This window comes from Saccopteryx bilineata, chromosome 5 (genome assembly GCF_036850765.1).
Source record: "Saccopteryx bilineata isolate mSacBil1 chromosome 5, mSacBil1_pri_phased_curated, whole genome shotgun sequence".
Taxonomy (NCBI): domain Eukaryota; kingdom Metazoa; phylum Chordata; class Mammalia; order Chiroptera; family Emballonuridae; genus Saccopteryx; species Saccopteryx bilineata.
Genome location: NC_089494.1, coordinates 106,176,022 through 106,200,909, shown reverse-complemented (window position 1 = coordinate 106,200,909; position 24,888 = coordinate 106,176,022). Strand labels below are relative to the sequence as shown.

Here is a 24,888-nt window from a genome sequence, read left to right as displayed (position 1 = left end):
AAAATGCAGAAGGAAGGAATAACCTCAGAGGTGCTGGAAGAAACGCCATTCAAATGAGTGCCTTTGTAGATAAAATGTTAACATTCAGGTTTTCCTAAGTTGGAATGTTGCAATAGTTGGGTGTACGAATTCAGAAATGCATTCAAATGTGAATAGAAGTTTATACACATACCCTAAAAGTATGGGTTTCTTAATAAATTTAGAGTTTTCTCTCACTTAAGAAAGATAGGCAATTCAGGCCTGTTTTAGTGGCCTGTCATCTGGGAACCAGACTGGTTTTTATTTTGTCTTTCTACTCTGCCCTCTTAGTAATGGTGCCCACCCTCAAAGTTACCTCTTGATCCAGGATGGCTGCTGCGGTTCCAACCATTAGGTCCTAAATTTACCTAGGAAATAAGAGGAAGAAGAGAAGGATAGAAAGGGCATATACCCCCCTGCTGAGCAGCTGTCTTTAGAGAGCTCTCTTATAAGTTGTACTCAGTCTTTATGTATCCCAGTTGCTAAGGAGAGTGGGAAATATGATCTTTCATTTAGGACTATTTTTGCCCCAAGTAAAAGTGGTTCTGTTTGTAAGCAAGAAGAGAGGTAGCCACCAGCTGTCTCTACCTCAAAGGGATATGTACTAAACTAGTCTTTGTATTAAATGAAAAGTTAGGGAGGTTAGTTTATATGCTCAGGAAATAAGCTTGTGTGAGACATCTCAGAATAAGTAAAAATAGGGGTGAAGATAAAAATAAAGAGCAACGAAGATGTTATCACAATAGAAATATGGCAGTGACCACTTGGTCATGTATATATATATATATACTTTCTTTACCAAGCTGACACACAAACTAGCTTTCATACACCAGTGCTAGGGAGCTTTGTTCCAATTCTGCTTCTGCCGTTTGACTTATTAGATTACTTTAGGCCAGTTTCTTGGTCTCTGTGAGCCTGTTTCTCCCTGTGTAAGGTGAAAACCACAGTGCCTTCCTCCTAAGGTGGTAGTGAAAATGCACTGACGTGCTGCATAGACAGTAACTGTACAGAGCTGAGCGCGGGGCACGCAGGAGCACCAGCCCACGGATGCGGCTGTGCGGTCTCTGTGAGGAGCCCTGTTCAGCCGAGAGCACCCTGAAGCTCTTGCCTCAGGCCACCTCGTTGTGCGGGAGGGAGAGGGAGGAGGCACTGTTCTGAGCCAGTCCTGAACAGCACAGCGAGCTGTTGGGTGGAGGGGAACAAGAAGGGGCGGGACTGTGGGAGAAAGCAGCCCTATGGTAGCCACAGAGGGTTAAGGTCAAATGTGTATCCAAGAGCTCCAAAGCCAGAGAAGTGTGTCTGTGAATGGAAGACTGAAAGGAAACCCCCAGGGGAAATGGCTGGCTAGGTGATTATTGAAGAATCTGGACACGTTTCCAACTTTATACTCTGATCAAACAATCCCAGTGATGAGAAACTAGGAGATACTTGGAAACATCAGCTTGACATCATGGGGATCAGAGCCTTGAATTTTAGAAGCATGTTCAGAAGATGAGTAAAAACAAAGCAAAGACCTAGAATGTGAAGGTGACAGCTGTCTGAAGCTCAGAACTTGCCACATCTTCCCCCAAAAAGTTAAGGACAGCAAATAAAGAGTTCTTCCCGCTTTTGAGAGTGTGAAAGCTTTTCTCAGAATAAACTATAGTGACTTTTCTTAAATTTTCTTCCATTTTATCATGGAAACATTCTAATAAACGAACAGTATAGTGACCCCAGTGTACCTATTACCCAGCTTCACCAATTTGCAACCAAGGCCGGTCACATTTCCTTTACACCCCCAACCCCAAATTATAATATTTTAGAACATACCCAAGTCATTGTATTATTTCATCTCTAAGTATTTCAGTGGGTACCTCCAAAATAAAAAACCTCAAAGAAACTTAGCCACACCTTTATCACCTAAAAATAACTTATTGAGTATACAGTATTCAGATTTCTTAGGGTGTCACTTTTTTTTTTCATTTTATTCAGTTAGGATGGAAGTCAGATTCATTGTGATTGTGTATGTTCCTTAAGTTTCTTTGTATGGAAGTTTATTTATTGATGAAACCAGGTTATTTGTCCCATGGTTTGAATCATGCTAATCACATACCCATGGTGTGGTTGACCATCCTTCTCTCCCTGCTCTATTTTCTGAAATTGGTAGATAAGCTATTACAGCTTGATCAAATTCCCGTTTAATGTTTTGCAAGGCTACTTCATAGGTGTGGTTGGGCATTAACACCAGGAGGCACAGGAGTCCGGTTATCTTGCTTTTTTGATGTTCTCAGCCATTAAGAATCATTGCCTGGATCCATAAGTTCATTAATGCTTGCAAATGATTGTATTCTAATTAAGTGTCTTTACAAACTCACTTAATTTAAATATATTTGATGTTTTTCCTTTCACTGCAATTATTCTTACTGATGTTGTATGGACTTTAAGCCTGTTTTTTTTTTTTTTTTTCATTTTTCTGAAGCTGGAAACAGGGAGAGACAGTCAGACAGACTCCCGCATGCGCCCGACCGGGATCCACCCGGCACGCCCACCATGGGGCGACGCTATGCCCACCAGGGGGCAATGCTCTGCCCATCCTGGGCGTCGCCATGTTGCGACCAGAGCCACTCTAGCGCCTGGGGCAGAGACCACAGAGCCATCCCCAGCGCCCGGGCCATCTTTTGCTCCAATGGAGCCTTGGCTGCGGGAGGGGAAGAGAGAGACAGAGAGGAAGGCGCGGCGGAGGGGTGGAGAAGCAAATGGGCGCTTCTCCTATGTGCCCTGGCCAGGAATCGAACCCGGGTCCTCCGCACGCTAGGCCGACGCTCTACCGCTGAGCCAACCGGCCAGGGCCTTAAGCCTGTTTAAATTCCGGAACTGCTAAGTTTGGGAACATCTGAAATGACGTCTGAGGAAAGAGGCCTGGACAACGTGCCCTGAGCCAGCACCCTCTGCCCTTCCCAGATCTGCTCCTTTTAAAAGGAAAGCTTTCTCACTTTGATTTTTTTTTCCAAATAGAGTTAAGCCTCAACCTCTGCACGATCTTCATCTGCTTTACCACTTGAGCTCTCAGACCCACTGGCTAGATAGGTTTCCCGGTGATTTGCTTTTTTTCCTGGAGACCCAGAGACCCGCAGTCATGCACATATGGCACCTAATGGCTTGGTGGGTAACTGAGTTAATGGTGTGTGAAGGTGACCTGAGTAAATGTGAAATCAGAACTGACATGGAATATGGCAAGCTGCTCCTATAATAAATTTGGAGTACTTATGTTTTTGCCCAAGTGGGTGTTTGTTAGGTGCTTGTCTTAAAAAGGAACTATATATTCCCAAGTACAGAAATTCTGTCAAGGGCGTAGGAAACCAAACGCTTCCTCTTTTGAACCTTATTAATGCGTATGTTCCTTCTCCCTTTTCTACACGGGCTGGAACACGGAAGATACTGTCATTCTCCTGTTACAATTCCTCTTTCTACTTTGAGAACGCAAATGACCGAGACAGCCTGGGCCTTGGTGTGGTTTCCTCAGCTTTTTCACCCCGCTTCTAGGAAAGACAGGTGCCGCCATAACATTGACTTGCAGACTCCATTTTGTGATGGATACGTGCTTCTTTGCAAGCTTCTGTTCAGGGATGGCTTGCCACTTGGTCTTCAGTTTGTTTTTGATTGTTGCAGCCGTGTCGATGAAAAAAAATTTTGAGCACGCCCTCCTAATCTGTGGGTATTAATTTATTGATAAAATGTACAGTAATGTAAGAACATTATGTTTTAATGTTGATAAAAATATTGAACACCATAAGCACTTCCACGTTTCTTTCCTACACCCCAGCGGCCCCCTCTTGTGCACCCCCTTTGGGGTCCACCTCCAGCGATGTGTGACATTCCAGCACAGCCAGGGTGCCCTCCAACAAACCAAACACCACAAACAGAAAAGTCAACTTTAACTGATTTTCAAAATCAGAAAAAAATGGAAAGTATTCTAATTATTTTCAACATATACATTTCCATTGCTTTCAGAAATGAAATTTGATTTTGAGTCTTATGAAATGGCACTAGAACCATTTCTAATGTGGGGCTTCTTTAAAATATCTGTATTAATCTTTTTTTTTTTTTTTTTTTTTACAGAAATAGAGTCAGAAAGAGGGATAGATAGGGACACACAGACAGGAATGGAGAGAGATGAGAAGCATCAAGCATCAATCATTAGTTTTTTGTTGCAACACCTTAGTTGTTCATTGATTGCTTTCTCACATGTGCCTTGACCATGGGGCTTCAGGAGACAGAGTGACCCCTTGCTCAAGCCAGAGACCTTGGGTCCAAGCTGGTGAGCCTTGCTCAAACCAGATGAGCCCGTGCTCAAGCTGGCGACCTTGGGGTCTCGAACCTGGGACCTCCACAACCCAGTCTGATGCTCTATCCACTGCGCCACCGCCTGGTCAGGCAAATGTGGGGCTTCTTGAATGACTTTAATCTGAGTCTGTGTCCACTAATATCTGTATGGAGTAGTCTGCTACCACCCAGGACAAATTTAAATCACATGATATATATTCTAGTGTAGGAAAACTCAGTCCTCTTCCCCCCACACAATCTAAGTTAGATCGTGGTCACTGATTTTTGCTAAAATAGCCACTGCAGACTTATTTAAAAATATCAAATTATTTGGGCCCAGGTGCCCACTGATGTGGGCCACGTCCCACCCTCTGCACTGTTTTTATTACTGGAGAAGTTCCCCTTCCTCAGCATCAGTTACACCGACTCTCAGGCTTCTGCTGCTCTTTGTCCTATTTCAGACCCCAGAGGCCTGTGCTTCTCTGATACCTGTTTTGTTTAGCAAGTGTTTGTGGAGCAACTGTCAGTGGCACCGACTAATGATCAGAGATGTAGATGACTAGGTCCTTGCCTCCTGTATGGCCAGGAGCCGCGGCAGTGCACAGGCAGGTTCTCGTTGAATTTGGGCAGACAGTAAAGAAACAGTGGAGCCAAAAAATGGTGGATCATTTCTTTATTAAAGTCTTGCACCGGCCAGCATGCAAACACACAGGGAAAACACTTCCCTCCGGTTCCACAACCAGGAGAATCTTCTCCAGTTTCTCCTAGAATCAAAGATCCCATCAGTCTCAGTGGAGCTCGCAAAGCCCCTCACCTCTGGTTCCTCATCTGCATATCTTCTCTTTCCCTGCCAACATGGCTTCTTTCTCTGCAAAACTGGCTTCTTCAGCATTCTGCATTCTCTCTCACTCTGCAAACCTGACTTCTTTCTGCCTCTTCTTCTTCTTCTCTTCTTTTCAAAACTTTCTGGTGCAAAACCTCTCCTCCAGCAAACATTATCAAAACAATGGCCCTTCCCAAGCAGGAAGGTAATTTGCAATTTCACAGACCACATATACCTGGCGCTGCCCAGCCCCCAATGCGAACTATAAGCGAGCAAACATAAAAATCATGTTTTACAAACTTATTTGACCAACACCTCCCACCCACAAAGCTTGGAATCAAGGAGGAACAGGAGTTACACCGAACCCTCAGGCAGTGTTTAACAAGGTGGAGACAGTACAGAGGAGATCAGGGGTCCCCTAGCTGGGGGGAGGCAGGTAGTGCTATTAGTGATCTGCATGAGGAAAGTATCAAGAGAAAGGTGCCACTCAAAGCTCTCTAAAGAGGACCATCTGAGGTGGTAAAGGGAAGCTGGCATTTCTCACACTGGAGATAACCATCAGGTAGCCATGGACACAGGGCAGAGAAGAAAGGCTTGACTAGCACAGAACACAAGGCGTGTGGTCCTGAGGATTCTGCTAACTGTGGCACAGCTCTTGGCGGTTGAAGTCACTTACTTACTTTTGGACCTCTCTGGAAGGGAGGGCGGTTATCACCTGAGGAATCCAGGTGCATGTAGGTGAAAGCACTTACCCAAGGACACATAGCCACTAAGTGGCAGAGCCCAGACTGAAACCCAGATGAACTGACTCCAGGTTGGTCCCCCTCTTCCTGTACCTCCCTGGGGAGAGCCCCATGAGCGCCGATGTCGGGCAGAGTTTGCACAGCACCCGAGAAATATGAGGGGTGCAGGGAGACTTGTGGATTAGGTAGGAGAGAGGAGGACACAGAACACGTGAAGGAGGTTTTCCACAGTGATGGACAAGCGTGAGACCTCAGCTTTACTTTCCCAGTCAAATTTGATTCTTTTCAAACTCCTCCTTCTAAATTAGATACTTTAGATGCTTTCCCTTTCTAAATATATTTATTTGCAGCATTTTAGAGTCATATGTGTGCTAATTAAGCTGATCGCTTTTATTCTATCGTGATGCTTTCAAAAAGTCAGGAGTGAGTGAAAGAAATTGAAGCAGCCTCTGACTTATTTCAAGGAGAGGGGAAGGAAGGTATTTTTAGGTTTCCTCCTAAAATCAACCCCCCACTCACAGACCAGCAGTGAGCTGTCCTTCTGGGGGACTTTCACTGCCGTGCCGAATCCGAATCTCAGTCTGTGCCCTGTGGCTTTCTCCAAAAGCAGAGAGATTATGCCTAGAATTGAGAAGGTTGTTCTTAGTTTGATTGGAATGGGGGAAGAAAAGAGCCCGAGAAAGAGTCTTGTGTTTTAAGCGGTCTGGTTTATCACATGTTGGGTCCCACAGCCTTTCCAACAGCGACGTGTTGACACTTGCTATTCTGAGGGGAGAGATTATGCACATGATTACATACTGACACATCCATCATCACGAAGTCGTGAGTATTGATGCATATTGCACTGGCTGAATGCCTTGGAGAGGGAATTTAACAAGCACAGTCCTTAGGCGCTAGAGCTCCAAACTAGAAATGCGAAGCAGCCGTGTGGATGGTGGAAGCAAACCCGTGCCAGCCCTCCTGGAGGCGATGCCGGCCGTGGACCCAGTGTTGGTGACCGAAGACCCCTTGGTGAGGGACGGTCTGCCCGGTGAGGCAGTGCTCCTTCTTGGCACTCTCGCGGAGGCACAGCAGAGAACAGGTGTGTGCGTCTGTGTGAGTGTCAGAGCATGTGGGAGTCAGGACCCTCTCACTTCATGAAAAAAGTCTCTTTGTTTCTGTGATCACTTCTCTGGTAATAGGCCAGGTTTACTATTCCCTTAGTTTACAGATAAGAAAGCAGAAGCTTGGGAACTAGCCCAGGGGCCCGCAAGAAGTTAGTTACAGAGCCGCAGAGGTGGTATTCACAGAGCTGGAATAAAAACCCAGATTGCCTCCAAATTCCTGACCCCAGACCGCCTGCTAAATTGTACACAAATATGGAGGAGTCCCCAGGCATGGCCATGTTACTGCAGGTCAGTTTGGAAGCTGGCCTGCCCTTGGAGATGCAGAGACCACTGCATAGGCAGAGACCACTCTCTCCTCTTTTACACTGAATAATGAAGCAGGCTGGTGACAGGTGGCTCACCTCTGCCGTCCATCCAGGAAAGCGGTATTCACGCTGAATGCCAACTGCTGGGAAGAGCCACCAGGCACAGGGTCTTTAAAACATCCTCAGTCTTTCTGAAGCAGTGCTCTTCACCCTGTGTCTGACCATTCCAACAAGAAGAGCTCCCTGGCTCTAAATTATGTCTTACTCGGACTCTGTCATCTTCCTCTGCAGACTTTGCAGTCAAGATCCAGGATGTCACCAAAGGGCACTTTTGTGACCTACCTGGATCTGTTTGGCTATGCTGGTATCCCCAAAAAGATACTTTTTATTATTAATTAGGGCTCTAAAGAGAATACCTTCAAATACTATCCTAGAATTACTTTATTAATTCTTTTATAGTAAAAGAAACACGAAATGGCACTGTTTTCAGTCCTAGCGTGCTTGCTGCTGTTTCTCCCCAGCAGTTTGGCCTGGTCTTATGGTTGTTTATATTTCAGTATCAGATGAATAGAACCAATTGCCACCCCCCCACTCTGCTCTTACAGGGTCCACAGAGAAGCACGTGCACGCTCAGTACAGTGGAACGCCTGCATCTGCACGTGGGCCGTCACTCCCAAGCTTCCCTTCTTGTGCCGTTCCAGGAGAGGCTAGCGTGGGGCTGAGGGCTATGGACTCCACACCCTCTCTTTAAAATGAAAGACAAGGCACACACCATCCTACCATCCTGTAGGTGTGGGCTCTGGCTCACGTTCTGTTTTCCTTGCCTGACTGACCAACAAAATGGAGCCTTCTCCATTTATCTCACTTCCCAGGTTTCTACATAGTCACTATGTGTGGAATGTGTCCTTTAGGGCTGCAAGATGTGGTTTTGCAGACAGGTTTTTCCCCCTGGTTGAAAGACAGTTACATATGGAAAAGCTAGAAATTGCAGGAAAGCACTTACTTTTCATCCTGGCGTGCGGGGATGGCCTGGCTGCTATGTGCCCTGCTGGTCACGGTGTGCCTTCTCGTTTGTGTGTCTTGGTTCCTATGAAAGAAACTCTTTGAAATTAATAAAACGTCTTCCTCTACAAATGACGAGGAAAGATAATTAGACACTGTATACATGGATATATGAAGAGCCTTGATTCCAATGGTCAGTGACAGGTCTACAAAAGTTAACCATCAAAACCAAAAAATGTGCCTGACCGGGCGTGGTGCAGTGGATAGAGCATCGGACTGGGATGTGGAAGACCTAGGTTCGAGACCCCGAGGTCACCAGCTTGAGCAAGGGCTCATCTGGTTTGAGCAAAGCTCACCAGCTTGAGCCCAAGGTCGCTGGCTCGAGCAACGGGTTACTCAGTCTGCTGAAGGCCCGCAGTCAAGGCATATATGAGAAAGCAATCAATGAACAATTAAGGTGTTGCAACACGCAATGAAAAACTAATGATTGATGCTTCTCATCTCTCTGTTCCTGTCTGTCCCTGTCTATCCCTCTCTAACTCCCTCTCTGTCTCTGTAAAAAAACAAAACAAAACAAAACCCAGGAAATGTAATGTTGTTGTTTATTACTGAGAGAGACCAACACAGAGGATTTTTTCTCCTTTATAGAAAAATACAGTGAAGTGATTAAAAAGTATTAACCTATTACTTTGCTGTTTTTACGTGGTAATATTTTCATTCCTTTTGTTGTTGTTGTTAAGTGAGAGGAGGGGAGACAGACAGATTCCCGCACACCCCTAATTGTGATCCACTCAGCAACCCACATCTGGGGCCAGTGCTCAAGTACCAAGCTGTCCTCAGCGCCCAGGGGCTGACTCTGACAAACTGAGCTATCCTCAGTGCCTGGGCCATTGTTCCACCCAATGGAGCCCCTGGTTGTGAGAAGGGAAAAGGGAGAGAAGGGCGAGGGGGAGGAGAAGAAAACCAGATGGTTGCTTCTCCTGTGTGCTCTGACTGGGGATTGAACCCAGGACATCCACATGCCAGGCCAACACTCTGTCCACTGAGCTAACCGGCTAGGGCCAAGTTTTTCATTCTTTATTGACAATAATATATACAAAGTTGAGGGGAAAAAAAGGTCTACAGTCTTACATTTGTTTTTTCACCATTATTATTATTCGTTTCATTTTATGGTTATTACTGAAAATGATCTTTGACCCAAAGGAGGGCACGTTAACAGATAATACCCTTTGCGTGTCCAGAGCCACTACTCCGGGCTTTCAGCTGCGGGCCAGCCTCAGCTGCCTCTTTTGGGGAGGTGGACTTGGAGAGTGTGCCGTTCCAGCCGGCCCCACCTGAGACAAGAGCCTGCCTGTCCTACCTTCCTGACGGTCAGTTGTTGGCCCTCCTCGTGCAGGGCAGCTCTCCGGGTAGGGGGCAGCCATGAGGTCACCAGCCGGCACTAACCGCCTAGGGGTGGTGAGCTTCTGGGAGAGGGGCCTGGGGGCCATCAGCAGCCACTACCCCTTCTTTCCTTTGTAGACTATTGAGTCTCCCCACTGGGAAAGCAGAAAGCACATTAAGTCATACATTCAAAATCATGGACTTTGGGGCTCAAAGAACCTGCAAACTATCAAGCTCCTCATTTTACAGCTGAGGAACCTGAAATTACAAAATATGAAGTAGGTTGTCCAGCCTTATCCAGGCAGTTCCAGGGAAGCTGAAGCTCCTCCCCAAGCCTCCAGCCTCCAGACGTTTCACTCCAAATACCCTTGCATGGCCTCACCTCAGAGAAAGACTTTTCTTTCTGATAACCTGAGAAATTCACAGGGGAGAGGGTCACTGCAGGTCAGACTGGGGGAAGGAGCTTCCTCCACGGGGTTGGCTCAGGAGTTGGCAGTAGACAGGTGCTGCGGGGTGAAAGCGTGTTGTCCAGGACACTCCCCCCCTGTGTTGTCCAGGACACTACCCCCTGTGTTGTCCGGGACGCTTTCCCCCTGTGTTGTCCGGGACGTTCCCCCCCCCCTGTGTTATCCGGGACGCTCCCCCCCTGTGTTGTCCAGTACGCTCCCCCCCTGTGTTGTCCAGGGCACTCCCCTCTGTGTTGTCCGGGACACTCTCCCCCCTGTGTTGTCCGGGACGCTCCCCCCTGTGTTGTCCGGGACACCCCCCCCCCCCGTGTTGTGCGGGACACTCCCCCCCTGTGTTGTCCGGGACACTCCCCCCCCCTGTGTTGTCCGGGACACTCCCCCCTGTGTTGTCCAGGACACTCCCCCCCCTGTGTTGTCCGGGACGCTCCCCCCCTGTGTTGTCCGGGACACTCCCCCCCCCCCTGTGTTGTCCGGGACACTCCCCCCTGTGTTGTCCGGGACACTCCCCCCCCTGTGTTGTCTGGGACACCCCCCCCCTGTGTTGTCCGGGACACTCCCCCCCCTGTGTTGTCCGGGACACTCCCCCCTGTGTTGTCCGGGACACTCCCCCCCCTGTGTTGTCTGGGACGCTCCCCCTGTGTTGTCCGGGACACTCCCCCCCCTGTGTTGTCTGGGACACTCCCCCCTGTGTTGTCCGGGACACTCCCCCTGTGTTGTCCGGGACACTCCCCCCCCTGTGTTGTCTGGGACACTCCCCCTGTGTTGTCCGGGACACTCCCCCCTGTGTTGTCCGGGACACTCCCCCTGTGTTGTCCGGGACACTCCCCCTGTGTTGTGCAGGACACTTCCCCCCTGGGCTTTTGCAAAGTGAGACAACATCTAAGTGAAAGTGGTCTGCCACCTTCTTTTCCTTTTTGAGTTGGATCACCACCCACCTCTCCATCTGTCTGCGTTTTTGATGCTTAGAAGCCTGTGCCCTGTGCCTCTGCCCTGCTCTGTCCCTGCTGTCTGGAAAGCAGTGGCCCGGAGTCCCCTGGCCGTGGGCTGGCAGCAGTGTGCTTGTGGACTGGCAGGGTGCAGCCCCGCCGCCTTTCCGTGACCCCACCTGTAAAATGAGACCCTCCGCTGCTTTTAGGTTTTCCAGACACAGGTCATCCACCCCAAGTCAGGACTTTTGTTATGTCAGTACCCCACCTGGACTGTTCATGTCTTAATATTTTTATTGGATTCATTTTTAACATAATTACTTTAGCCATGCACTAACTGATTAATAAACATGAAATCTCATGGTTGTGACACTTATGTTTTTCCAAACCACAAATAAATAGATTTAAAACTTAAAAATTTTTAAAAATTTACCCATGTTCCACCTGAAATCACGTTGTATCTGTATGTAACCATTAAGTTGAAAGAGGGGAACTCCATTGAATTCAAGCAAGAAACAACTTTTTCTCCCTTGAATTACAGAGTTAGTTTTTTCTGCTACTTGGATACAATTTTGGGCAGGTCCTATAATGCAAAAAAATAAAATAAAATAAAATAAATAATAATAATAACCTGTCTGTTACTTTTAGTTCCAAGTGCGATAGTTGAAGTGTCCACTCTAGTTTCCTGGAACCATAGTTCCGTGGGGTTTTTTTTTGTTGTTGTTGTTTGTTTGTTTTCTGAAGCCGGAAACAGGGAGAGACAGTCAGACTCCTGCATGCGCCCGACCGGGATCCACCCGGCACGCCCACCAGGGGGCGACGCTCTGCCCACCAGGGGGCGATGCTCTGCCCATCCTGGGCGTCGCCATGTTGCGACCAGAGCCACTCTAGCACCTGAGGCAGAGGCCACAGAGCCATCCCCAGTGCCCAGGCCATCTTTGCTCCAGTGGAGCCTTGGCTGCGGGAGGGGAAGAGAGAGACAGAGAGGGAGGCGCGGCGGAGGGGTGGAGAAGCAAATGGGCGCTTGCCCTGGCCGGGAATCGAACCCGGGTCCTCCGCACGCTAGGCCGACGCTCTACCGCTGAGCCAACCGGCCAGGGCCCATAGTTCCCTTTAAGAGCGGAAACTCTGGGCACCATTTCAGGTTCAGCATCTCCCGTCCCACTTCTGAGGGGCCGCTTCACCTGAGAAGCCTGCGACACCGGGGCGCTGGTGGGCTTCGCACCCTCATGACGCCTGGCTGTCTCTCAGACCAGGCTGCAGACAGGTCCTTCCCAGACGCAGTGGGCGAGGGCGGAGCTGAGAAGATGGGGAGACTCTCGTGGGAATGGAATCCATCCCGTCTAGTCCAAGGCTGCCTGTGTGGGTGTCCAACACAGAACCTGCCCCTGGCGGCCTGCTGTGGGTCTCGCGGCGCCCCTCCTCCCGTGGACCACTCACCTCAGGCTGGCTGCGTGGCTCCCTCTCAGGGCTGGTTTTCAGCAGTCCGCACTCCCTGGGTCCGCCCAGTAGGACCCATTGGGCGTCATGCGGCCCGCACCTGCACTGAGGGAAGCAGGCCCAGTTCATAACTCCTCCTTCAGGGCACCTTCCCACCCCAGTTTCCAGTTGTTTCACATCTGGAGTCTGGAGTCAATCTCTGTGCACCAAAAATTAGCCAGGATACAGGTGAAGCTCTCCAGGGGATCCCCGAGAGGCCGTCCCCACTGGGAAGGTAGAAAAGAGAATGCATCCAACATCTCCCCAAAGATGGCCTTTCTCCTCCCCTCACCAGGTGGGGGGAGGGGGGCTGGCTGCTCACTACGGAGCGTCCTTGGTTTCTGTTGTTTTGTTGATGACCTTTGGGGCCTCACTTTAATTGATGGGAGGAGCCCCATGTTTGTGCCCATTATACCCTCGACCCGTGTGACCGTCATGCTCCACTGAGGCATGCCCGTTGGTGCTCCGAAATCCTTCCCTGGAGACACCAGGGCTGTCCTGTGGAGCAGTCATTTCTCCTTGGCCTTTAGGTAGCATCTGATTGTGAGGCACTGGCCACAGGCCATTGGGATATCCTCTCCTCCACTCTTTCAGGCGTAGATGAGACAGACTTACCGGTCAACTTCATCCAACCCACAATTCACGGAACCTTTGGAGGCTTTATAAAAAAAATGCAGCTTCAGTTTTGCCAAGACAGAACTCTTGGTTCTCTAACCTGCCATTGTGACACCTTTCTCTGTGTCACCGAACAGCCTTTTTCCTATGATTACTACCCAGATAAAACTGGTGACAAAGCTCCTGCAGGAGTCTGTTGACACATTTGGGCCACAGAGGCCTCTTTTCAATCTTGCAGTCTGTCTGCTAAGCACAATAGCGTAGCTGGTGGGCTTTGTGCTCCGGGCCTGCGCAGTTCGGGCCACAGAGGAAGAGGCATCATTATCCATAACTAGTTGTGTCTGTGTTGGGGAGGGGGTAAGAACCAGCTTTACAATTTGGAGACCTCCAGCCCTCCTCAAAGCAGAAAGGAGGTCGTGTCAAATGGCTTCTTGTTTTCACAAACTGGCTGGTGGGTCCCCAGGGAGGCATTCGTTAAATAGCAGAAACCTCCCATGCTAAGGCAGAGAGAGAGAGCGAGCCCTGGAACCTGAAAGTGCTGGGAAATCGGGAAGCATGCTAACTCACCGCTGGTCCGTGGGGGAGACCGGGCGTCCTGTGCACTGGTCAAGTTGGGCAGTGAAGTGAAGGCTCTGGCCATCTCAGGACTCATTTCTAACTTGTGCCATTTTATGGTTTGGGGGCAATACAACCAATGTATACTTTAAAATAACATTTGTATTTAAACAGCTTTTATATATATTTCATTATTTTCAAGTCTAGTTCAGCACAGTGTCTAATATAACTAGGATATGATATTATCCTTCCTTTATAAATCTATCAAGTTGCAAAAATAGGGCTGATTGCTTTCTGCTTTACCCTTTAGCCTCAGAAGTCTCCCAGTTTCTTTCTTTAGGCCAGAGACCAAAATTATTCCCCCTACTGTTACTGAGCACCATCCTTCCTCACCATCCCTGAAAGATGAGGATTTGGGGAAAGGGGGTCAGAGAGGGACAGGCTTTGAGAATGTTAGCTTCCCAGGGTCTTCGAAAGCCTGGAGGCCTCAGTGGCGTACAACGAGGACCCCACACACCCCCTACACACACACCTTAACCTTGGGGGGTTACTTGAAATAAAGGAGCTGAAACTGCAAAGACTTGAAATTATTCCATAATGTAAATTGTTTCTGCTTCACTGCTGAAATTCACAGAGATTTCCGTTTTAGAACTTTATTTCTGATCTTGGACTAGAAGAATTTTTCACCCTTTTTTAGTTGTATGCAGCCTCAGGAGCAGGCGATGAGGGTGGTTTTGGTTTTCTGTTTGTTTGTCTCCTTCCCTCCCTTCCTTTGACCTCACCACTCCTGAGAGAGCACCTTCGACTTGGAGATTGAATCAACCATGCATATAACGTTTAATGTATCCACTCTCCTTTTATTTTGATTAAAATACTCTTAGTTTAAATCATAGACCTTAACCTCATGTACTGGGAGCAGGTTTTGTCCGTGAGTAGCTCGGCTCCTGAAACAAGGAGGGAAGATGGGCTGGCCCAGGCCTGAGACCCGTCCTTTTCATGGGCCCATAAATGGTTTGTGGTTCAGGCAGTCTCTTCGTTTCCCTAGCCAGCCGGTATGTGTTTGCTGAGCACCCGTGACAAGTTCAGTCCCACAGGTTGGCCACACAGTGACAGGGCAGCCTAAGAGGCCACGTAGGATAAACTGAGGCACAGTAACGCGGAGTTTATTTGAGCAAAAATTGCTTCCAGTAGTTCTGCACCAAACTGGAAGTTGTTAGAAGCGTGTCTCTGACAGGAGCTGGGGAAAGACTTGTAGATAGTGCAGAAGCAAAGAAAATGTTACCAGCCTTGGGGTTCTTGGGTTCCCCAAGATAGAAATTAAGGGGAAACCCCCCAAAAGTTTCCAAACAGACTTAATTAGTCTTGTGCTCAAGCACAGGGGAGGCAGCACAGAGGGAAGGAGGGGCCTCCAAACTGGCTCCAGGCCTGACTCCCCTTGGCTGTTTTTGTAAACTGGGGACAAAAGGCGGGTCTTTTGAAAAAGGAAGGCTTCTGGAATTTTCCATTTCAGGGTCAGGTGACTTCCTTTTTCAGCTGTGTTGCCTGGTGACTACTCACCCCACCGCACCCCCACCCTGTGTGGACAAGATGGTGTATAGCTTACTACCTCCACCCACAAAGGTCATATAAATAACTGTCAAATCCCGGCCCACTGAACATGCCGGTCAGTCAAGGAGGCAGGCAGGTGGCAGGGAGATAAAGTCAGCTACCTCTGTGTTGCTAAGTAGGGAGTGGAGGAGTGGTGACATTCCTGCAGTCGGTTTATCTGGCTTTCCCTCTAGCCACCTGGACTAAGTGGCTTCCTGGCCACTTGGTAGTTTCCACTCCCAGGCACCAGTGCCTGTGCTGTATCATAGGAGAGTATTTGATCTACTAGGACTTAAAGCCTACTTGGCCATTTGTGACTGGTTGTCCTTAGCATTTTGATTTTTGTAACTGTGAGGCATTGACTGGTTCGATTTTGGTTTGCTTACGTAGGGTGCCATGGCATTACAGTCACTTCGGTCTAATGACCTCCTTGTTTAATTTAACAATGCTGACAGTACAGAGGTGGTCAGCAGCTAGCGTCACCTGGGCGAGCAGGGAAATCCAGCTTATAAAGGAAGGAGGAAGGACGGGTATGACCGGCGAAGACAGTGGCAGGCCAGGTGAGGGTAACAGGACAGGAGAGGTTTGGGAGTGGGGAGCAAGTGTGGTAGAGGAGGAGGGGGATACAGCTGACCCTTGAACAACACAGATTTGAACTGTGTGGGTCCACTTATACACGGACAGTTTTTCAATAAGTACCTGTACTGCTTTTGACCCACTGCTGGGAGTCACGGATGCAGAGGGCCGACGCTGCCTTGTCCTACACCATTTTATAAAGGACTTGTGCATCCTTGGATTTTGGTATCTGTGCAGGTTCTGGAACCAATTCCTCACAGATACCGGGACAACTAAGTTTCTGGGGAGTCAGAAGTTATATGCAGATTTTTTACTGTGCACGGGGTGGGCACTCATAACCCCTGCATTATTCGGAAGCTACCTGTAGTGGAAGATAAAGCTAGAGAGCTTCTAGAAGCCCAGGCCGTAAAGGGCCTTGTATGCATAGCTGAGTAGCTGGTCTTTCAGTGCCATGAGGGGCTTTGGAAAACTTCATATGGGAAAACTGAATCCTTTGTTTGGGAAACTACTAGCACAGAGGAGGGTGGGTTGAAGGGGTACGAACCTAGAAATAGTGTCTTCGCCTCTAGAAAGCAGGGCCTGAGGCAAAGATTCACATATTACTAGTTATTGGGGAAGGAGGCGCAAGCCCAAGGCAGCAGGGCTGAAGGAAAAGGGAAGTGCCAGGTAACATGATGGAGCATGTGACCACGCAGACAGCAGTGTGGGCACTGGGCACTCTGGACTCCGGGCGGTGTGCAGGGCGGGCCTCTTCCTTAGCATACAGTGTGTAGAAGAGAGGAACCAGGGCTCTGCTCTGTTCCCTGCTTCTCATCGGCCCTGGTTCACCTCACAAGGATCTTGTGCCCGTGTGTTCTGGGACACTGTTCGGGAACGGAGACCCTCATTCTCCCCCAAGGAGCAGTTTCTTCCCAGCCTGATGGTGGAGGGCAGCGTGGCTTGTGTGAACACCAACTGAGAACAAGAAAGCAGAGCAGGCAGTGGGGAGTCCGAGCAGGTCGGTCCGTCCTTTGTGTTACCATTCATACAAGGAGCTCAGCTCACATTCTGACAGTCGTTCCAGCAGAAGGGGGTTGACACCAGAGTGAATAAAGGAGGCTGGTTATAGAGCAAGATTTACAAGATCTTCATTCACTAGAGTCAACAAGTCACACCCAACCTCTCACGTGGGTACATCACAGAGGCAGATAGCAAAGAGCTTCCATGGCTGGTTTGGGGAAAGGCATCCTCTATGATGTTATGTTTCTTTCTTTTCTTTTTTTTTTTTTTTTTTTTTTTTACAGAGACAGAGAGAGAGTCAGAGAGAGGGATAGACAGGGACAGACAGACAGGAATGGAGAGATGAGAAGCATCAATCATTAGTTTTTTGTTGCGACACCTTAGTTGTTTATTGATTGCTTTCTCATATGTGCCTTGACCGCAGGCCTTCAGCAGACTGAGTAACCCTTTGCTCGAACCAGTGACCTTGGGTCTAAACTGGTGAGCTTTGCTCAAACCAGACGAGCCCCTGCTCAAGCTGGCGACCTCAGGATCTCGAACCTGGGTCCTCCGCATCCCAGTCCGATACTCTATTCACTGTGCCACCACCCAGTCAGGCTATGATGTTATGTTTCTTAAAACATGCTTTACCCTTAGATAGTATTCATAAATCCATGGTGTGGACTAATTTCTGTATTTGTGGGGGAAGAGGTAGAAGCTACTACTTTAAAAATGATTTAAAATTTATGATGGTCAGACCCTGGCTGGTGTCTCAGTGGATAGAGCGTTGGCCGGGTGTGTGGACATCCCAGGTTCAATTCCTGGTTAGGGCACACAGGAGAAGCAACTATCTGCTTCTCCCTCACTTCCCTTTTCTCCTTCTTCCCCTCCCACAGTCAGTGGCTCAATTGGTTTGAAGGTGGCCCTGGGCTCTGAGGATAGCTCCTTTGGAGCACATTAGCCTCAGGCATTAAAAATAGCTTAGTACTCAAGCATTGGCCCCAGATGGGTTTGCCAGGTAGATCCCTGTTGGAGTGCATGCGGGAAGTCCATCTCATTATCTCCCTTCTTACCTAAAAAATATATAATCATAATTTATGATGGTCAAGCTATAGAATTCAATTACAAGTGTCAGGACTCTTATTGCTGAAACAACAAAAGCCCAGTTTTCCTAATGGGGGCCACAGTAGGGGTTAGCTGACCCTCAGAGTCCAGGGAAGGGCAGGGATGCACCACGAGTGAAGTATAACTGGACGAGCGGATCAAGACCCTGCCGGAACATGAGCTCTCTCGCACTTGTCCTTGTCTGTGAGGACTTCTGTTGTCTGACTGGGCATAACCTGCGCACAGCAGACCTAGCCTTGCTTTGGCAGCCTGGTCTAGCGCTCACTGCTTTGCCTCTGCAAAGGGACTGACTCTTCCTCACTCATTTAGCTCCCGCTGGAGAGAATGCCCACTGGCTCAGCACACACCAGGTGCTCTCCATGGTCCAGACAATTCAGGCGGGGCTGCCGAGTTAACCTTTTTATTTATTTATTTATTTACTTACTTACTTACTTACTTACTGTATTTGAGAAGCAGGAAGACAGAGAGACAGACTCCCGCATGTGCCCAATCGGGATCCACCTGGCGTGTCTACCAGGGGGCAATGCTCTGCCCATCTGGGGCATTGCTCTGTTGCAGTTAGAGCCAGCCAAGCACCTGAGGTGGAGGCCTCAGCGCCTGGGCCAACTTTGCTGCAATGGAGTCTTGGCTGCAGGAAGGGAAGAGAGAGAGATAGAGAGAGAAAGGAGAGGGGGAAGAGTGGAGAAGCAGATGGGCCCTCCTCCTGTGTGCCCTGGCCGGGAATCAAACCCGGGAAATACACACCCGGGTTGACGCTCTACCACTGAGCCAACTGGCCAGGGCAAGTTATCCTTTTTAAGTGACACATCCCAGGGTGCCATGTGGAGGAGGGGAAATAGGGTCCCGGATATTTGTGTCTGCAGGGGGCATCTGGGTGGTTGCTGAGGAGAAAAGTGCATAATATCCACCTGTGACCAAAAGCTCAGAATACTGCCATTTGCAAAAAAAAAAAAAAAAAAAAAAAAAGCATTCTTGCACCCCTCATTCACCAGCAAGAACAAAGGGCTCCTGGTTCTACAGTTCTGCACTTTACGTCTCCTCCTGCTTTAGACACTCATTTTTTCTGAAGCTCTCTGTTTAGGCTCTGAAAATCTTACCACTGGTTCTGCAAACGGGCCCGTCTGCAGCTGTACCACATGTAGCCAGGACCCCTGGAAGCACCTCCCGGCTCCAGCAGCTCTCTCCTTTCCCTCTGCATCTAGGTAGATTTAAATGTTCTTCAGCTTCATTAGTTGTTTTTAAAGGGAATTTAAACTGAACAAGAGATGGAAAGCATTACAGGGCAGTGAGTTGCCCGGCCAGGACTTTCCGAGGCACTCCTCGTAGCCGAGATGGGTGGTGACGTGCTGTGCTGTGCTGCTCAGTGCCAGGCCCCTTCTGACTGTGTCTCAACAAATCTGTAGGTGACAGGGTTTAGGGAATAAATACTTTTCTTTGACCATTGTCTCTTATGTCAGGGAGGGAAAGCGTTCTAGGGAGTGATCTTGACCCAGTTCTTGGACCAACAGAATACCCAGTTCCATGAGGGAGGAGGAGGGGTGTGCTGGGAAAAGTCCTCACCCTGGCACACCCGCTCCCCACTGGAGGCCTTCCAGGGGAGAGAAAGGCAGAGTCATTCTTTTTTTCTTTTTTTTTTTTCCCTGTATTTTTCTGAAGCCGGAAACGGGGAGAGACAGTCAGACAGACTCCCGCATGCGCCCGACCGGGATCCACCCAGCACGCCCACCAGGGAGCGAAGCTCTGCCCACCAGGGGGTGATGCTCTGCCCCTCCGGGGCGTTGCTCTGTTGCAACCAGAGCCACTCTAGGGCCTGGGGCAGAGGCCAAGGAGCCATCCCCAGTGCCCGGGCCATCTTTGCTCCAATGGAGCCTTGGCTGCAGGAGGGGAAGAGAGAGACAGAGAGGAAGGAGAGGGGGAGGGGTGGAGAAGCAGATGGATGCTTCTCCTGTGTGCCCTGGCCGGGAATCGAACCCGGGACTTCTGCACGCCAGGCCGACGCTCTACCACTGAGCCAACTGGCCAGGGCCAGAGTCATTCTTAATAAGAAACCTTAGCACCCTATTTCTTAAACACAAGAGAACAGCAATGCGCATTAAAGAGAGAAGCAGACCTGACCTGTGGTGGCGCAGTGGATAAAGCATCGACCTGGAAATGCTGAGGTCGCCAGTTCAAAACCCTGGGCTCGCCTGGTCAAGGCACATATGGGAGTTGATGCTTCCAGCTCCTCCCCCTTCTCTCTCTCTCTGTTTCTCTCTCTCCCTCTCTCTCTCCTCTCTAAAAATGAATAAATAAAATTTTTAAAAAATATCTAAAAAAAAAAAAAGAAGCAATGAAACATTTTTATGACAAGAACTGAGCCATCCCGTGTGCTGGCAATGGTACAGGCTTTGAAGTCATACAGACTGCTTTCTGTTTTTTCAATTTTTTTTACCTCATTATGAAATATATTACCCACAGCAAATATACCCACCACCCAGAATCATAGATGTTCATATTTTGCAGTATTTCTCTTTTAACAGAGAAGTGAAATATGAAAGCTCCCTCCACCTCCCAAATCATTCCTTCCTCCCCCTCAATAATTATTATCTGGAAGTTGGTGTCTGTCACCCCCATGCATAGCTTTGTACTTAATATAAATGTCCATATGTAAAAATAGTGTCCATATGACTGATACTGAATAGTACTGCTTCACATGGTTAAGAAAATGGCATTGAGCCACACAAATTCTTCTGCAATCAGTCCAACCTGCTGCTTCCTTGTAGAAAGCATGGACAAGTTGTGTCACCTTTTTGAACCACAGAGAGATGTGTTAAGATGCTGGTTATATTCATCTTGACACCATCCACGTGAGTGAGATCAAAACCTAAAGAGAAGGAGACAAGCTGGATGTGACGGAGGCCGAATCGACAGTGTTTTGTGACTGATTTGAAGTGTGGAATAACAGGTGTGATTCTTGTGCAGGTACCTGGGGATCACTGTTAGTCACTGAGATCAGCTGCATGGGGCAGTGTTGCTGCTCAGGGTCAGTAAGGTGTCATGGAGTCCCTTTTTGACCTGTCGGGATGGGAACCCCTGCAGCGCACTCACATAGAAGGTTCCGGAACAGCTGGATATTTGAACCTGAAGTTCAGGCAGCGATTCTGAGCTGGAGACCCTTCCCGGGTCCCTTTAACACCCAGTGAGCATGGACTTTGGGGAGGCGGGGCAGCTCACTATTCGTGGGCCTCAGGTCACCTTTACCTGGAATCCGTAACGTGGTTCACCCCTGCCAGATTTCTACAGAACTGACAACTGGCAACATATGGCCATGTCAATTTCAAAGTGTCCAGTTATGTTTGAAACTATTTTTTTCCTTCTGATAACCTGTTGTGATCTTATTCATGAAATTATGAGTCCTCTCTGAAGGTAATTTCTACTTTCAGTTTTTATCAAGCCCTAATATGTTAATAAGTTCATAGACTTTATTAGCTCCTGCATTACTTCTATTTGCCTGAACTTGCCCCTTGTTATACTTCAAGGAGCCCTGGGATTGCAGTCAGTGCCTGAGTACCCAGCACGTTGTTCCCTTCCCAGGGGTTTGGTCCCAGACCCTTATCAGGAGTCTGTCTGCAGTGAGGGTTCCTCCCCAGGACAGGAGCCAGATGGGCCACTCATGGCCTCCTTTGTCACTTGCTGCAAACCTGGTCCAGGAGTCTTTGGTTCATCTTCACTAGCGAGCAGCTGGTTTTCACAGAATGTCTCTTTTTGCTTGAAGGAGAGATGCTTGCCCTCCACCCCACTGCAAATCCAGCCAGGAGTCCGGTAAAATGTCCTGGCAGGCCTCCTGTGGGATGATGGGAATCCACCCAGCATAGCACAAGTAAACGTGTGAGGAGGGGAGAGTTTGGGCAGCTGCTGTAACTGTAAAGACAGACCCAGAAAGGCCTGGGGAAGTTAGGATGGGGAGCAGCTAGGGACAGACGGGACCAGATGCAGCTCTGGGCCCACCTTTCTCATTTCTCTTTGTTTTCTTTCCCCTCTCTGTTCTCTGCATCTCCCTTCTTTTTCCTGCCTCTTTCCCCTTCCCCGCCCCCCCTGCCCCTCCCTCTCTTCCCCTTTGCTCACCAGCTGCTGGCTTCCTCAGAACATGCATTGCCCAGACTCCCAACACTGATGACCTTTTTGCTCGAAAGCCCGAGGCCACCTGGCAGCAATCTCTCTGTGTGCAGGATTCTGAGCTCCCGGGAGAGGAGCTGGCTTGCTCAGCCCATCTTCCTGAGCCTGGACACACTGTCCCAGGCCAGCTAAAGAATGGGTCCCCCTAGGTCTGACACAGTCTGGGCCGGTCAGCGGTGGCAGGGGTGTGGATAGGGCGGGGTCCCTGAGAAGGGGTTTGTGGAGGCAGGAGTTATCATGGATAGCTAGCACAAGAACGATGTCACATGAGCCCCTCACGCTAACTTCTACCGGTTTGGCTCAAGCTCTGAAGGGGAGGTCATGGTTTATAAACTGTTTGTAGTCACCTCTGCACTCACTCAAGATGTAATCTCTGAAGTAATGAATTTAACATCTTCCAGCCATGCCAGGCGTGGCATGAAATTAAACTTTCAGTCAAAATGTTCAATTTTAATCACATATTAGGGGGCAGGGGTGGACTTAGTGGACTCCGAACCAAGTCACCCTGGAGAATGTGACCAGCACTGGTTTTCCAGTCATGAAGACTTTTGACGCACAGTTTGAAACATGTACCCCCCAAAGTCGAGAGTCTTTTGTAATAATACTCCTCACCAGGGCAGTGAATGTCAGAAGGCAGACCCTGAACCCCACTCACAGTGCCCCCGTCGGCAGAATAAGGGCCCCGCCCCCCGGGTGGATGGAGAAGTGTGGCGTCCCGTCCTCTTCGCACTGCGGCTGCTGATGCCACCCCGGACGTTCCTTGTGCCCTTCAGTTGCAAACCTGGCTATGACAGCATTTGCCTGGTGTGTCTGAAACCAGGCTCAGACGAGGAACCCTGGTCCCACCTTTATACAGCTGGAAAATGTTACAGAACTTGAATCTTTCAAATTAAAAAACAAAACAAAACAACCCCCCCCCCAAAGAAAAACAAGCAGCCTATGAACCCTGGGTATGTAACTGAGTCACACGGAAACGAGGAGAGGAGGGAAACAGCTTGCCCCTTCGCGGCTGGTTTCCATGGAGAAAGTGTGCCTCAAAATTCAGCACAGAAAAGAGGTTTTGTTTTGCTGCTAATAAAAGTAAAACTACTCTCAAGTGTTTCAGGGCTCACAAGAGCTTACATTTAATCTTTTTCCACTTTTGTCTCCCGGGGTAGGCTTATCTCTCCAGCTGCCGAGTCAGTCTCTGTATATTGTGGGAAACTCTCTTCCCGTGATGCAAATTAGGAGGGGATCCTGTTCTGACAACGTGAGTTAATCATCCCTAGAAATATTGGCAAGATCTGGGGATGCTTGCATTCCTCAGGGACAGGTTAGCTCCCCAGGTACGTACCTGGTCAGCCGCCTGCCTCTCCTGGCTCTCCTTACCCGGCTTCCTCACCCACACACAGGGCAGCTGAAAGCAAAGTGCTGGGTCCCTGGTAACTTACAAAGCAAGCTTGATACTTCAAAACAACTGGTCATGAGCTAGCACTGATATTCAGTAATATGTTGCTGTGTGTGTGTGTGTGTGTGTGTGTGTGTGTATACTATATATATATATATAGTATGTTTCTTCTTACAAAGTTGTACAGTGGCCATATGACTGTTTTTACCCTCAAAATCCGGTCAGATTACTTTGAAAAAAGTTTTAGGAGTTGGATTGTCAGATTTATGCACTCTCCATATTAGGAACTCCCATTTCTGTGGCCTCTAGCTATGAGACAGCTGGTTATGACAGTGAAAAAAAAGGTGGTAAACATGATACGGTGTGCAGAGATGTGTTGTAGAATTGGGTGCCTGAAACCTGTATAATGTCATTAACCAGTGTCACCCCAATACATTCAATTGAAAGAGAGAGAGAGAAATGAGAAACCCCTTCTTGTGTTCCCTGTACAGAATAAGAAGGTCTACTTGGACATTATCCACACGTACATGGAAGTGCATGCCACCGTTCACGGCTCGAGCACAAAGAATATTCCCAGTTATGTGAAAAACCATGGTATCCTCAGTGGGCGGGACCTGCAGTTTCTTCTTCGAGAAACCAAGGTAAGTTTTTATTAGTTTTTATAAAAATTCATCAGTGGTGTTGTTTTCGGGTTTGTTTCCATTGGCATTGAAAATGGTCTCAGAATCTCTCATGCTCTCTGTTCAACGCTTCAGAGCTCTCCAGGTCATTTCTGGGCAGTGGCTTCCTAGGCCAGCTGTAGCTGAAGAGCTGGGGAACTGTTGAAGGAGGTTGCTGCAGTTTAGAACAAACGTATGGAGGACGTGCTCTGCCCCAGGTGTCAAACAGGGGTCTGCGGGGCAGTGGCACACAGGAAGGGCGAGGCCCTGTCGCGGGGGCTGGAGTCTCTGGGAGGGCAGCAGCTTCCACAGCAGGCCCAGGGCACTCGGCCCCCCACCACCCAGCACCGCTGTTCGAGGAGGGGGGGTCCCCACCATCTCTGCCTCGCTTCTCCTTTGACTGCACAGTGAAGAAGTTCAGACAAGGGAAAAGCCCCTTCAGGCTTGAGGAGCAGAAAAGCATTATGAGAGACGTAAGAGATGAGAAATGGATGGGGTGTGGGTGCACCTGGCATTTGGGACAGACAGGAGTGAGTCAGGTGGTAGAGGCGGAGATGACTCATTCAGAGCTCAGCCCAGCTGATCTGAGAGCTGGGAACCAGTGGAAGATAACATTCGATGAGGGGCTGACTGTCACGGACAGGCGGGTTTCAGACCACGTGGTGCAGGCCTCTGGGGGAGGCCCTGATGGAGGACT

General features: G+C 48.9%; 1 protein-coding gene across 7 annotated transcripts in view; it reads left to right on the top strand.

Moving 5' to 3' along the window:
* Window positions 1-24,888, top strand: part of MGAT5 (alpha-1,6-mannosylglycoprotein 6-beta-N-acetylglucosaminyltransferase) — a 384,044-nt gene that overhangs the window by 302,226 nt on the left and 56,930 nt on the right. For all 7 annotated transcript variants that reach the window (XM_066233788.1, XM_066233790.1, XM_066233787.1 and 4 more), the window contains exon 12: window positions 24,024-24,173. In XM_066233788.1, coding sequence (XP_066089885.1) covers window positions 24,024-24,173 — 150 coding nt within the window. The remainder of the gene's footprint in view (window positions 1-24,023; window positions 24,174-24,888) is intronic.